The sequence below is a fragment of the Enhydra lutris genome, unplaced genomic scaffold (genome assembly GCF_002288905.1).
Source record: "Enhydra lutris kenyoni isolate GAN:26980312 unplaced genomic scaffold, ASM228890v2 scaffoldscaffold13, whole genome shotgun sequence".
In the NCBI taxonomy this organism is placed as follows: Eukaryota; Metazoa; Chordata; class Mammalia; order Carnivora; family Mustelidae; genus Enhydra; species Enhydra lutris.
Genome location: NW_019154097.1, coordinates 20,774,748 through 20,789,622, shown reverse-complemented (window position 1 = coordinate 20,789,622; position 14,875 = coordinate 20,774,748). Strand labels below are relative to the sequence as shown.

General features: G+C 57.3%; 1 protein-coding gene across 1 annotated transcript in view; it reads right to left on the bottom strand.

The window, feature by feature from the left end:
* LOC111146244 (collagen type XXVII alpha 1 chain) overlaps nt 1–14,875 on the bottom strand; it is a 133,634-nt gene that overhangs the window by 26,654 nt on the left and 92,105 nt on the right. The window contains exons 30-38 of the mRNA XM_022501706.1: nt 11,349–11,402; nt 10,753–10,797; nt 10,627–10,671; nt 10,289–10,342; nt 9,185–9,238; nt 8,249–8,302; nt 7,201–7,254; nt 5,243–5,296; nt 978–1,085 (exon numbers count right to left, since the gene is read on the bottom strand). Coding sequence (XP_022357414.1) covers nt 978–1,085; nt 5,243–5,296; nt 7,201–7,254; nt 8,249–8,302; nt 9,185–9,238; nt 10,289–10,342; nt 10,627–10,671; nt 10,753–10,797; nt 11,349–11,402 — 522 coding nt within the window. The remainder of the gene's footprint in view (nt 1–977; nt 1,086–5,242; nt 5,297–7,200; nt 7,255–8,248; nt 8,303–9,184; nt 9,239–10,288; nt 10,343–10,626; nt 10,672–10,752; nt 10,798–11,348; nt 11,403–14,875) is intronic.

Sequence of the window (14,875 nt, the reverse complement as noted above, 5' to 3'; positions counted from 1 at the left end):
ATCTCCACCATCATCACCACCATCACCATCTCCACCATCATCACCACCATCACCATCTCCACCATCGTCACCATCTCCACCACCATCACCATCTCCACCATCATCACCACCATCACCATCTCCACCATCATCACCACCATCACCATCTCCACCATCGTCACCATCTCCACCACCATCACCATCTCCACCATCATCACCATCACCACCATCATCTATATCAGCAGCATCTCCACCTCCACCCAGCCATCAACATTACCACTACCACCATCACCACTACCACCAGCTTCCAGTCATTTCCTCCTCCAGCTTCATAAAGACAATACTTATTTTCTGGCATATTGTAGAAAGCACTTTCCTTTCCAAAGTTTCATTGACTCTTTAAAGATCAGAAAACCAAGTCTCACAGAGAGGCAGCATGATCTGCCTAAGGTCACACAGACCGTGGGTTCTCGAGCCAGAACTCACCCTCTGGCCTCTGGGCCCAGGGGTATTTCTGCTGTACGTTCTGGCCCATTCGTCAGCCATGATACTCAAGCGTTTACTAAGAAATAGCCCCTGGAATGTTGGAGCATGTTCCTTCCAAATCCTTCATTGTACCAAAAGCGTGACCCAGAGAGGGCAGCGGTGAGTTCCTAGTGGGGAATGGTGGCCCGCGCCTCTCTGGCTGAGTCCCCCCGACCCCTGGTAAATTCAGTGTGGCTGAATGTGGGACAAGGTCAGCAGGGCCAGGCTCACGGAGGCAGTGGCAGCCAGATTGAGGAGGGTGATCCTAGTCTGAGGGCACTTGGGAGCCATGGGAGGCTTGGGGCAAAGGAGGGATGTGGGTAGATTGTTCTCTGGGAAACCCCCAGGTGGAGGAAGCGGAAAGCCTTTAGGCAGCTGCCATCAAAAGACCTCCTGTCCAACTGCTGGAACAGACATGGGTGGTACATGTGCCCAGACGCCCCCAGTGCTTGCACGAAGCTGTACACACTCACCCGGACGCCAGTGATGCCAGGGGGGCCAGGGGGCCCATCCTCGCCCATCAGTCCCTCTTGGCCTTTGTTGCCATGTTCACCATCAGGCCCAGGGTCACCCCTGTCCCCCTAGGTTGGAGGAATGAGGAGAGAGAGAATAAATCAGTCCCTCAGCCAATCAGAGGCACTAAACCTCAGGGCTCCATTTGGATGTCCACAGCCAAGTAGCCCCTGGATTTCCCCTGATGGTTCCCTGAGCCACCAAAAGGGTCAGGGTGGCATGTCCTGGCAGGTGCAGGAAATACCCCTGACACGGTACTCGGGCCAGGGAGAAAGTCACTCAGAGGGAACACGGGACCTTGACCACTCCTGCCCCCCGAGTTCACAAGGATGGGACAGCTTTGGGACATTCAGGCTCTTTCTCCCCAACACTGACACACGGGGAAGACAAGAGTCTTAAGACACTGAAGGGAATTTTAAAAAAGGAAAACAATTCACCCAATCCTGCCTCTCAGAACCAACTCCATTTTTCTGAGTTGCCTTTTCAACCCTTGCTTACATGCAAACAGTTTATAATACTAATAAGGCAAAGGTCATAGTTTCCATTGCTGTGTACCAGGCTCCAAGCAATGGGACAGCTGATTGAAAGCAAGGAAGCTAGTTAGCAGTACATGAAGGTTTAAAGACACAATCCAAGCGCGGCTTGGTCCATGTTGTTTTGTTTTGTTTTTTGCTGTCTGAGTCTATTGCGAACAGCATCTCCCGTTGCCGTCTGCTCTGCACAGCTCTCGTCCTTGCCGGCGGCAGAGAACTTCCTCGGCCAGAGGATGGCGGTTCACAATGGACACAGCACCTGCCACATCCAGGCCATGTCGTCCTCGCAGGCGGGGCTGAGGCAGGCTGTGGGCAGAGCAGGGATGAGGGGCGCGGCATGGGCAGCAGCCCCAGAGGAACAGGGTGGTGTGCCTGTCTGAAGGTCACCTCCATCGGGGCTGGCGGGCCTGGCGGGGCGTGTGGCCAGTCTGCAAGTGGCTGAGCTGGGACTGGCTGGAGACCCGTGGGAAAGGGGATGAAGTCATGGCCAGGAGGAAGGGGTGGGCGGGGGAGCAGGCTGGGAGAAGGGGAGAGTGGCTCTGCCAGTTCTGTTTCCCGGCGCCACACTTTACAGGGAGCGCTGATAACCTGGTGTGGGTCCAGGAGAAAGATCAGGGTGCGGAGGGCATGAAGCCGGATCCTGGGCTCTAGGCACAGGAGGCTGGCGCAGGGGCCTCTTGGGGCGGTGTCTAGCTCAGCTATAGGGGGTGGAGGGAGACTCCCTAATGAAGAGGGGTCAAGAGATGGCATGGATAAGGGGGAGGGGCCACTCCAAGCAGGCGTGGGCCAGCGCACAGCAGATCTGGGCACCCGGAGAGGGTCGGACAAGTTGGTGTGTGAGATCCGTCCCCACTGAGACTGTTGGCCTCCCAGCACAGCCTGGCAGAGAGACAGGGTGCTGTCATGATGGCTTTTCTGCAGACCCCAGCTCCAGGACCCCCCTGCTGGCTTGTCATCCCTGGCCACCTGCTCTCCCAGCTCTCTGAGGCACGCAGCCTGTTCCAGGGGGCTGGGCTGGTTTTCAGAGAGGGACCCCAGCCTGGCACTGGCAGGTGCTCCAGCTCCAGGGGCTGCCCAAACACCCCACCCCCTCCAGCCTGGCATAGCAAACTTGTAGCTCCCCTACAGAATAAGCTCTGGGTAGGGGGGTCCTGGAGAATCCTAGAGTCCCCCGGACATCTGCCCATGCTCAGAAGAGCCTTACAAATTGTCTAGCTCAAACTTCTCGATTTACAGATGGGGAAACTGAAGCCCAGAGGAAGGAGGAGCCTTCCCAACCACACATGGAAATCAGTGGCCGAGCATGTGTGAGACCCTAGGGTTTGGATTCCAAGGTTCTCTGTGCAGGAGACAGTAGCTCCCTCACTCCTGGGGTTATGTCACTTAAATTTGAACCTTGCTGCCACCTCTCAATGGCTGTGTGACCCTGGGCAAATTTCCTCATTTGTAAAGTAAGCAGCAAAGAGTTACTATGGGCATTGAAAGAGCTAATCCGTGTAAGTAGCTTAGCAGCGCGTCGGGCACGTGAGTTCCAGACGAAGGTTAGCCTTCCCAGGAGTCACCACCGCTGTCCCTGCCACCATATGCTGCGAGTCAGCAAACTCAACAGAGATTGGCAGCAGAAAAGCACGCTGAAGACTCTCACGAACTGTGTGTGTCCGGGAGGTGGTTTTCCCCATGAAGGTGATCCTTGGACAAACACCGTGAAGACAGCAGACTGTCTCCTGGGTTTCAGGAGGACCAGAGAAGATGCTGGACGTCTGCAGCAACTACTCTGACCCAAGGTCTGAGACAGAACTGCTTTGAAGGGAGTGGAGGAGGAGGAGGAGGACGCCAGTGCCAGGAGCCGTGCAGAGAGAGCAGGAAGGACCAGATGAGACACTCATGCCTTGAAGCCCCACCTCCCATCCCACCTCAGCACAACTCCAGGGGGAAGAAAGGTGGCTGGCCAGAAATGGAAGAGACCCCTGTGCCGTGACTCAGTTTCCCCATCTGTCATGTGGGGACGGGAATGAATCCAGCTCCCAGGGCAGCTGGGAGGATGACACGGGTTCAGTCACATAGAGCTCTTAAGGCAGGTGATGCGAGCCCACGGTGAGTATGCTGAGAATTTTAGCTAGAAAGTTCTTCAGCGTCACTGCCATTCAAGCAGGCATTGGGCAAAGGGTATGGAGGGGCTGTCCTATCCTCCCCAGCAGGGGCCAGGTTGTACCCTAGGATGCAGCCGAGCTGGAGGAGAGGAGGCAGACGGATGGCAGACAGGGGGCGCTCTCGGCCTTGCAAGAAAAACCCAGGGCAGCGGGGAAGCCAGCCAGGGGCCTGTCCCTGAGGCACCCTGGTAGACGGGGAAGCCAGGAACCCAGGGCGGCTATGGGCATGGGGCAGTGGGCGTGGGGGTCTGGGGACGGGGTAACTGAGGGCTGCTTATCTGAGGTCACGTGGAGAGTAAACGGGTGACAGAGGGAATCCTGGGAGGTGGCCCTTGGGCCCTTGCCTGAGGAGCTGACTCAGTGTCAGGCCACCCTGGGGAGAGCCCACCTAGTACTGGGCCAGGGTTAGGGCTGGGCCAGGGCTGGCAGCCAGGGACAGGCTTGTGCTAGATGTGGAGCTGGTAAGTCGGAGAGGGACCCCCGCCGGCCCCATAGTGCAGGGGAGCCCTGGAGCCTCCTGAAGGTGCCTGCACCTTCAGAGGAATCTACAGGATGTGGCTGGGCTGAGTCAGGCACCAGTGAGCCCTGGGTTTGAATTTTGGATTCTCCACTCACAGCCATAGACTCTGGATGAGTGCATCTCTGCGTCCTTCAGAGCCTCAGCCTCCACACCTTTAGAACAGGTGCATGGTGCAGAGAGGGAGCCGAAGCTTGGGTCTTGTCTATGCCAATTACTGGCTGTGTGTCTTTGGGCAAGTTAATTAACCTCTCTGTATTTCAGTTCCCTTATTTAAAGACAGAACTTGGGGCGCCTGGGTGGCTCAGTGGATTAAAGCCTCTGCCTTCAGCTCAGGTCATGATCTCAGAGTCCTGGGATGGAGCCCCGCATCGGGCTCTCTGCTCAGTGGGGAGCCTGCTTCCCTTCCTTTCTTTCTGCCTGCCTCTCTGCCTGCTTGTGATCTCTCTCTCTGTGTCAAATAAATAAATAAATAAATAAATCTTAAAAAAAAAAAAAAGACAGAATTTACCCCGCAGCATTAACTGAGGTGTTACATAAACAAAGGGCTCAGCACAATATCTGATACATTGGTGACGAGGCCACCATGAAGAGTGGCTCACAGGTCATGGGCGGTGATGATGATTTTCCTGATCTTTTAGGATGTTTGCAAGATAACAGAGAGCTAAGCTGCTGGCTCTGGGTCTAGCCCAGAGCAGGCTGTCCAGACACTACCCTTAACTGAAAGAAGCCATAGTTTTGAGAAGGGTAGCAGTGAGGAGCGGAAGGGGGGATGGCTCCTAGCCCCGTCTGAGCAGAGCAGGAGGCAGTGGCGGGCAGGGAGTATATGGCGGGGGGGGTGTGCTTGCGACAGGGGCTGGAGCTCTGGTCTCTGGTCTCGGAGCTGTATGGGAACACAACGCTTCTGGGAGAAAGCTCAGGTCTTGGATGGGAGGGGAATGCGGGCAGAGGTAGAAGACGGTTCCAGAACACACCCCTGTCCCCCCCCACCCCCTGCCCTCCCGATCCCACCACAAGACACTCACCTTCAGCCCATCAGGCCCTGCAGGGCCACTGTCACCCTCGAGGCCTGGCTCTCCCTGGAAAGGGTAGTCGGGAAAGATGAGACATTCCCGGGGAAGGGGCCCAATGTGCTTTTACTTCCTTCCCCTCCTTGGGGCGGGACCCCAACCCTGCTGTCTCCGGGCAATATGGCCCCAGAATGCCCGGCACACAGAAGGTGTCCAACAGTGGCTGAACCAGTGAGCGAGCCGGGGGCTGGGGGGGCTGGGGTGCCCACTGCCAGCTCTTCAGAAAGGAGGAGCAGACCCCTAAGCCCCAGCCTGTCTGCAGGGTGGGTGACCTGGGGGCTACCCCAGCTCACCAGTTACAAAGTGTCCCAGTTAGTTGGTTGGCTGGAAACACGGCTGCTCTGTAGTTAAGGCTCTGATGTCATACAGACCTCAGTTCCCCCGCTGGGCTCCCCATTCGCTGGCGGTGTGACCACAAGCAAACTACCTAGCCCCCACGGGTGGCTGTTTTCTCATCAGAAGGTTGGGCTGACACTACCTCCTGTGAGGGTGCCTGTAAGGCACAGTGTAGGGAGCTCACGAATGACAGCCATTTGACATATCATTTCTGCAGCTGGAGTGAGCTCCCATGGAACCCCCTGTGGAATCCCATTTCTCAGATGTGGAAGGTGAGGCCAGCCGTAAGACTTTCCGGCCAGCAACTTTGGGAGCGATGCCAAGACCCTGAATCCCCATCTGGCCCTCAGCTAGGCTCTCTGCTTGCAACCCTCGCTCCAGAGATGCCCCTGGCTTTCTGAGTTCTCGAACTGTCTATCAGATTAGTTTGGGTCTCTCTCGGCTTTCAGAGTTCGTGGCTGTTCAGCACTTGAGCCTGAAGGGGCCTCAGAGGTCATCAGCGGCAGGGATGGCAAAGGCACCATAAGCGTGTAGACACCACCCTTCTTGTGCCCGTGGCAGATGTCACTAATGGATCTACTAGAATGTGGTTCCGTAAGAACACGGCCTCCTTTACTCACTGCTCGGTTCCTGGTGCTTTGAGAGAAGGGCCAGGCACACAGTGGGCATCGAGTGAGTACTCGTCACTCTCCTTTCTACTGTGCCTAGATGGAACCTCAGAATCCTTCTTAACACAGCACTCTAAGAAAACCGTACTGATCAGTCTTTGTTGACGCACAAGATTTACCATCTTGGGGTTTCGGGCTGCACACACATCCTGCCTTGCCCTGTGGTCTTTCTTGCTCCTTCCACATCTTAACTCAATTTGTGGCGCCTCGGTTGACTCTGGGCAGGGGGAGCACGAGGCATTGGAAAAACAGGGGAGATAAGAAATGAAGGGCACCTGCCTCTGGTGCCCCCAAGGACTGGGACCCACAATAACTCCCCCTCCCTCTGGGACCCCACCTTCTGCACCTGGCAGGTGCTACAGGATGCCTGCTCTGTACCCCCCCCACCCCAGTACGCCTGCAGCCACATTTGCGCAAACACTGTATAAACTGGGCACGGAGCATAGAGAGGTGGACAGAGAGGCATCCCAAAGCTTCTCAGAGGAAGGCAAGCTTTGTGGGTTTCTTTCAGAAAAGAGAAACATAACCTTCCATGGAAGAGTTTCCAAGGATGATAACAGGTGTTTTTCAAAAGTAAAAGTGCTGCCGATCATTTAAGTTTGGATTAATCCAAAAGGAACCACTGTCTTGGCTGCTGGCCTTCTCAGAGCCTTGAAAATGCTACTGCTAATGTGGAGAGGGAACAGGGAACATGCAGTGAATCCCAAACACTCTGACCACAAGATCGTTTTCTTCCAAGAGTGCCTCTATGTTGTGGAAACGCTGGCTCAGCAAGAGAGATGAGATGAGGCTATAGGAATTCACCGTCTCTTTCTCCCAGAGGCTCAGGGAGGTTGAGGAAAGCCCTTGCCCCGACCCAAGTGCCCCACAGGTGGCTTCCCAGGAAGAATGAATTTGCTTTTGACTTACCCGCTGCCCAATGAGGCCCTGCTCCCCAGGGGTGCCCAGAGGCCCAAGGTCACCCTAGGAGAAGCCAAACACAAGTCCATGGGGGTGGGTAGGGCCAGTCCCAGCCCTCGCTTCACTTTCCTGTCCTCACCAGCTCTGATTTGGGTGGGGAGCTGGGGAAGCCCCTCCTTCCCAAGAACCAAAGCAACACTGCAAAATGCCAACCAGAGCCCCTGCTCCAGGCCCCCCCGGGCCGTGTGGGTCTCAACACTGAAACCTCACAACAACCCTGCCAGAGAAGGGATCTTCTTTTAAATGGAGAAACCAAGGGACCACGCTCGGGGTCACGTCACTAGCCCAAGCCCATGAGGCTAAGAAGGGACAGATTCAGGATCCAAACCTGGGTAGTTTGGCTCCAGGGAGGACCAGAGGCAGGGATGGCAAATCTGTGGCTGACCGCCTTCTTTACTCTCCCTGAGAGCCTTGGAAAGAAACCCAAAGGAGGAAGAGGCCCGAAATGAACCAGAGTAAACGTCACTTGTCCCCACAAAAGATCACCACGTGGGGATTTCTAAACTAGTCTCCCTCTGTGCCGACGTCTGGGTGGGGGGGGGGGCCAGGAGGAGGGGGAGCGCCGAGCCCCCAGCCCTGCCCCAATGGGGACGATCCCATTTCCGTCTGTTTTAGATAGGCCACACTCTCTTCCACAGCAGAGCGGGGACAGGGCTCTCCCCAGAGCCCAGGCATCAGTGGGCGCCTGTTTCCCCTGCAGGTAATGAGGGGCTCGGGGACTGAAATGCAGATGGTATCTCGGGAGGCCAGGAGGTGCGGCCGCCGGGGCGTGGGGCAGGTGCCAGGGAAAACACCGCTGGGCAGGGGGCCAGGGCGGGGGCTCCGGGTCGGCTGGGCCCGCCACTGTGGCCGTAGCCAGGACCCGCTCCCCGGCCAGGAACACAGAGAATTCATTATTCCCACACAAGAAAGGCCCGTTTCTCTTCCTTGGGGAGGACGTGGCCGCCAGCTGGGAGCTGGTTTCAACAAGTCAATTTTCTCTTTCATCCTGCCTTACCTTCATCCCGGCTTCCCCAGGAAGGCCCGGTTCTCCCACCGCACCGGGCGGCCCCTGCAAGAAAATGCCATTGGTCCCTCCTACAGCAAGGGTTGGCCTCGACCGTAAGGGAGTAGAATAACTGAGGTTGCCCCAGAGAGGGCAAGGAATGTGCCTGAGGTCACACAGCAGGAGAGACACAGAGCTAGGAGTAGGCTGTGGGCCTTCTGGGAGCTTAGGGCTGGGACCACAGGGCGGGTGGTGGTTGCGCCCAGGGAGATGAGCCCTGGGGGGGCTCCGAGGCTACTGGATCTCTCTCCTTCCCCACGAGTGTGGGTTACCGCATGAGGAGCCCCTTGGCGAGCACAGGGAGGAAAATAGCATGATTCACATAACAACAGGGGAGGAAGCCAACTGAGGCTGTATTCAGGGTGGACGGATCCCTGTGCTTTACTCCAAAGCTGGGCCAGGATGCCCACGGGGGAAAGGGGTCCGAGTCATTCCCAGAGGCATGGCTACAGTCCCTGCTGTAGCTGCGGATCCACTTCCTTCTCTAAGGCAGAGGGGTCTGAGGCCCCTCTAGAGCGCATGCCCTGTAAAAGACAGGTTCTGCAGGCAAACCTCAGTGCTGAGCGGAAGTCCCCACAGGGGCGGGGAGGCAGAGGGCACTGCTGCTTCCCGTGGTGGCACAGAAGAGGCACCGCTAACCCACCGGAGGGTCCCTGCAGGCCATGCGCTGCCCTGGGACCTGGAGCCCAGCTCCTCCCGCTACTTTATTAGCATGGATCTGCTCTCCTGTGGGGGGGGGGGTGGTTGTTCTACCCTTCGGTTCCTGCAGGACATAGGACACGACTATTTCCCAGGCCAGGCCTAGGACCCCCCAGCGGAGGAGGGCCACGAGGTGCTGATACCGCCCCAGCAACATCACGGGACAAGCAAGGGGCCCTCAGCACTCACCTTGGGGCCCATCTCTCCCGGAGGACCAAGTGGCCCCTGGGGTCCCTGAGGGCCCTGTAAGACAGACAGACAGACATACAACAGTTTGAGAAGGTAGCCTGGGCCCTCTCTGGGGCCTGAGGCCCAATAGTGCAGTGTGCAGGGGCAGGTAAGGGAGAAGGTCCAAGAACCTGGGACCCTGCTGTCATGCCCCCCCACCACCTGCCTTGCCAGGGACCCACTGTCTGCAGCTCATCCCTCACCACCGGTCTCCTGCCTCCCCCTCAAACCATCTGCACTGTCTCCTGTTTCTCTCTCTCAAACCCAGGGAGCCCTCTCCCACTCAGAAACCTTCCAGCCCTCCAAGCAGCCTCGCTCACTCTGTTCCATCTGTCTGAATGCCCTTCCACCTGGCATCCACCTCTGGAAACCCCCATCCGGCTCCTGGTCAATTCACTGTTCAAATCAGGTCTCCTTGGGCCTAGTGATGTGGGACTGTAGCACGACCCCAGGGGACAGGAGCCTCCTGTCTTCCGCCTGCCTCACCACAGGGATCCCTCCTCCTCTGTCCCTTGAGGCTGTCCTCTCCTGTCCCTCGACAGCGGTACCACTCTATTGCCTCCTCAAGGGGCGTCCTGACACTTGGGCTGTCCCCCAAACCCGTCCTTCCAGGGAGACCTCCTGAAGGGTTATCTTGGTTTCGAAACCCTCACTGGCTCCTGTCCAGACCCTGTAATGCCCATACTCGGTCCCTTGGAGGCCTGAATACTTTGTTCCCTCAGCTTCTCACTGGGCTATGCACCCTGTATACATTTGCTCATTTCATCTTTACAACAGAATGGCAAGATAGGGACAATTACTCCTGATTACATGCAAAGAGAAAAAAAACTAGGCTGGAGGGCAAGTGAGCTTAGACGCCAACCCAGAGCTCCCAAGCTCCCTGGCCAGTGCCCCTCCCTACCCACCCCACCCCCCAAGCCTGTGCCATCAGCGTAACAGAGGCCTGGCCCCGTCCCTCTCCAACCTCCTCCTTGGCTGACCACATCCCACACTCCCAGGCGGGGGCCCAACTGGGACCAGCCCGCCAGGGGCAAAGAGGCCAAAGAGGGAGGAACAAGCACTTACCGGTTCTCCTGGGAGGCCCTTGGTGCCAGGCGGGCCTGAGGGACCCGGGATGCCCTACAGAGAAGAACAAAGGTGACCTCAGTCTCTCTCCGGCCTCCTTCGTCCTATATGGAAGCCTTCTACAGGAAGCCTTCGCAGTGTGTGTGAGGGCCCCACTCCCCCACCACGTGACCCAAGGGAAGCCTGAGTCTCGGGGGGAAAGAGGCAGGCCAGAGGGTCTTCAGGGCAGAATGGGCAGCCGGCACCTGTGTGGTTTCCACGGCACTGCGGGAACTGGGTACCGTGGCTCTTATCGCCCGGCAAAGCCCCTCGGAATTTCCAGAACTGGTGCTACTTACGGGGAAGCCTCGCATGCCCAAGGGCCCGCGTTCACCAGCCGCACCCTGGAAGCAGATTTGGGGTCTTAGAGGCACATAGGGCCGGCAGGGAGCGGGGAGGGGGCTGGCAGCTTCGGCCTGACGTACCTGCTGCCCGGGCTGGCCCGGTCTGCCCTGCGGTCCGGAAGGGCCCTGCGGGAAGCAAAGCAGATGAGGGAGGGAGAGGGTGCGTTGGGGGACACCTCACGGACACAGGACCGCACTCCGTGGGAGATGGAAGGAACCCGTGTCATCACCAGACCCACCCCTCTCCCTGTCGTGCAGGTGGGGAAACTGAGGCCTGGCAAGGGGAGTGCTTTGCCGTAGTTGTCATCAGCTCTGGAGAACCAAGGACCCCTCGCTCCTGCTGGGAGTGGAAGCAACCTCGGCTCCTGGGGGGGGGGCTCTGGAGGGGGCAGGGAGCCCCAGGGAAGGGGTCAGAGGGCACCCGAGGTTCCCTCTCACTCTCTCTTACTCCTGCCTCCTCTGGCTCCCTCTTATTCACGGCTCTCTCTCTGTGCTCCTTCTCCCCAGACCCCAGGCTCAGGCTCCAGGACCAGGAGGAGCGGCACGTGATCTCCCACCCCCTCTTGGACTCCCCACCGCCCCCAGGGGCCTGGCGCTGAGGAAGGTGTGAGCCTTGGTGCCTGGACTCCTGACCCAGCGTGGGAGATGTGAGGAAGGGCAAGTCATGATGTTGGTACCTTCAGGCCCCTGGACCCCTGCTCCCCAGCTGGTCCATCTGGTCCTCGGGGGCCCTGGAATAGGAAAAAGGGACTAGCACGGTGGACAGCAGGGGTCTCCCTTGGGCTGGGAACCAGGAGGCAGGGCTGCCCAGAGCCTTGGGCCTCTCCTGGCACAAGCCTGGGGCTCCCTTCTCCTCCTGTTGCACACACCCCCCACCCTAAGGCAGGTCTCCCACACACAGCACGCCTGCGGAGATGGCGAGGCACAGGGGGACTCCGCTAGAGGCCCTGATGTTCTGGAATAGGGCTGGGGGGTGCACGAACGACCCTGTTGAAAGAGACCTCGGAGGTCAAACAGCCACACACCTCAGAATCGGGCAGGCCGAGGGCTGGATATATGTCCCCACAGTCAGCCCCTTGGACTCCGCTGCTGCACCCTCTTCCCCGAGCACACGTGAGGCAGAAACAAGTGTGTGAACCACAGCCCTTGGGGGACACTGACAGCGAAGGGCCCCGGGAGGGTCGGCATGTGGCTCAGTGTGCAGAGCAGATGTGCGAGTTGGTCTGACCCTGCTCACAGATGGAGAGTGACAATGTGCGCAGGGGCAAGAACAGGGCAGGGCTCAAGCATCTGTTCTGTGGAGTCCTAGACAGCAGCCTTATTCCTTTGAAAGCTGGGAGCACATCCCCAACGCCCCCAAGGCAGGCCCTTCCCCCACTGCACAGAGGCCCAGCCAACGGAAGTAACTTGTCTAAGGTCCCTTAGCACACCAGCAGGTGCATCCCCTCCGCGGGATGGGGACTCCCACAGAGACACAGATGGGATGGGGTCCTTTGGAAAAGGCCCCCCGTAGAGAACAGTGTGGTCTTTGTCCTGCAGGGGACCAGAGAGGTCATGGTGGGGGGTAGATGAAGAAGGTCTCGTGCAGAAGGCTGGCCCACCCTGGCCTGGGAGTTGGGGGCCAGCCACAAAAGGGGACCGGGAACATGTCTGGGTGGGGGTTGGGGGATGAGGGATGAGAAAAACAGCATGAAGAAATCATTTAAAAATTGAGCAAGGAAACTTTCAATTAGTAATTGAGCCAGAAAAAGCCACAACTCCTCTTATCAGCTACCTGGAGCTCCCACGGCTTTAAATAGTGCCTCATGGATTGAATAAACCTGGACAGGCAACTGTGCTAAGCCTCAGTTATCTTGTCTCTGAAATGGGGATGAGAATCTCTCCCTTACGGTGAAAGGCGAGGCACCTGGCCTCCTGTCAGCACTTGGTGGTAGCTGGCCTTGCCAGAGGAGGCAGCAGCCCCCCCTGGGGCCAGCGACACAGAGGAATGGCCTGGAAGATCTGGATTCAGTCCCTTCCTCGGGACAGGCAGCTCAGAGCAAGCTACAGAGAACCAGCTGAGAGTTTCCATAGATCCAATACAACAGAAGATTAGTTGTGGGTGCTAGTCCTTGTTTTGTGGCTGGATGGCTGTGTGGCCCCAGGCAAGCCCCTTCCCCTCTCTGGGCCACTCTCTCTCAGATGGACATGGTCAGACCATGTGTTAGACTTTCCACTCCTGGTTCATGGACAGGTGCCTGGTGGAGATGGAGTGAGATTGAGGTGGAGACATCCCAGGTCTTAGGAGCTGGGACAGAGCCTGAGCTGATGGGTGGGCATCTGGGCTCTCCTGAGAGATGGCTTCTGGCCCCTGGCCTCTCTGTCTCTAGCTGAGCCATAAACCTCCCTGGAAAGGGATCACTCTGGGGCTTCAGGGAGGCCCAGAGGTGTTCATAGTTTGCTGTGAATCACATGGAACCGTTTTTATCCCAGAAATCCAAGACTTTCTGAGAGAAAGTTTATGTCATATACAGTAATTGTAGTAGCAACAACGGCAGCAGTAATGAAAGGTGTTATCCTCATTTTGCCATAAGGAAACAGCCCATGGTCACACTGCTGGGAAGTGGAGAAGCCAGAATTGAGCCAGAAGCCCATTTCTTTCCACCACAATCTGTCACTGCTTAGCAGTGTGGGAGTGAGCTCCCCGTCATGAGGGGTGTGCAAGTCAGGGACTAGAGAAATCTGCCATGATGGCTCTGCCTGGAGCAGGATGTTGGAGAAGACAATGTCTAAAGTCCCTCATACCTGGGAGATTGCAGTCCCTTGGGAGACCAGAGAGCTCAAGGAGAAGCTGGCATTGCTTGGGGGAAATAGGGCGAGCCTTTGCTGTCTAGAGGGAGGAGGAGGCAACGGAGCCCCAACCACCCTCGCTCCCTGGCTCCCAGGGCAGGGACAGGAGCAGAACAGCCGCACATGCTAACCCTTGCTCTGGGCCACTCTGCAGCTCATCCTGTGTCCCGAGGGTACTCCCGTCCTGTTCCTTTCTTCTTCAAATGAATACAGGCCAGTCATCCCTGCTGGAGGCAGGCCTGGGTTTCCATCAGAACCATATGTCTGTTCTCTCATAGCCAGTCCCCAGGAAGATGCTCGCAGTCAAAGCCAGGGCTATCTTTCACCCAGGCTGGGACAGAAAATGCTGTCAATTGCAGCTCTTGTGACAAAGGGATGGACGATCTAAGTGAGGTGCTCACCATGTACAAGGCGCTTACCAAGGGATTTAATCCCATGGCCATCCAGAGAGGTCAGTTCTGTGGCTGACCTCAGAGAGTCAGAGTCAGTTGCTCAAGGTCAAAGAGGAAGAGCCACGATTCGAGGCCAGGTCCACTGAGCTCTTACCCCATTCATGGGAGTAGAGTCCAGTGTCAGGCATGTGAATCTCAGAGTCCCTCAAAGTGGTTGGTGGAGGGAGATAGTAGAGTCTCCCAGGTAACAGGGCTTTTAGACATTGTCCTCTCCAACACCATGTCCCAGGCCAGAGCCTTGATGGCAGTCTTCTCTAGTCCCTGACTTGCACACCCCCCTCTGACGGGGAGCTCACGCCCACACTGATAAGCAGTGAGTGGTGGTGCTGGGGAAAAAAAAAACAAAAACAAAAAATGGGCGTCCTGCTAATGTGTGTTCAGATTCTGAGTCCTTACAACCTCCTCCTAGTTTCATCTGCTAAGCCTTACAGAAGTTAAGAAACTGGCCTGAGGTCCCAGAACTGGTAACTGAGAAGGCTGAGATTTGTCCCTGTCTGGCCCCAGATCTCCCACTCTTCCAACTGAGGTCTGTGGACTCAGACCCTGTCAACAGTTCTACCAAGAGCTGAGGGCCTGAGGACCCATCTTGTCCTCTCTTGCAAATCAGCAGGGACACAGGCAGGTCCTCATACCCTCCTCGTGGCACATATGGGGAAACCAAGGCTCGGAGGGTGGCAAGGTCTTGCTAAGATCACTTGGCAAGCCAGTTCCTACATAGGGGACTGCCCAGAACTGAGCTCTTTTGCAGGCAGGAGGGCTGCCCCTCTAGGTACCCCCCAAACACACACCGTCAAGTGGCCAATGGTGGACTATTAGGCCGGGGACCCAGGGGGCCGATCCCACAGGTTTTGCATTCCTGCCAAACCCAGCAGCGGGGAGGAGCTCATGTACCCGAGGCTTCCCTCCCAGCCCTGGAGACTTTT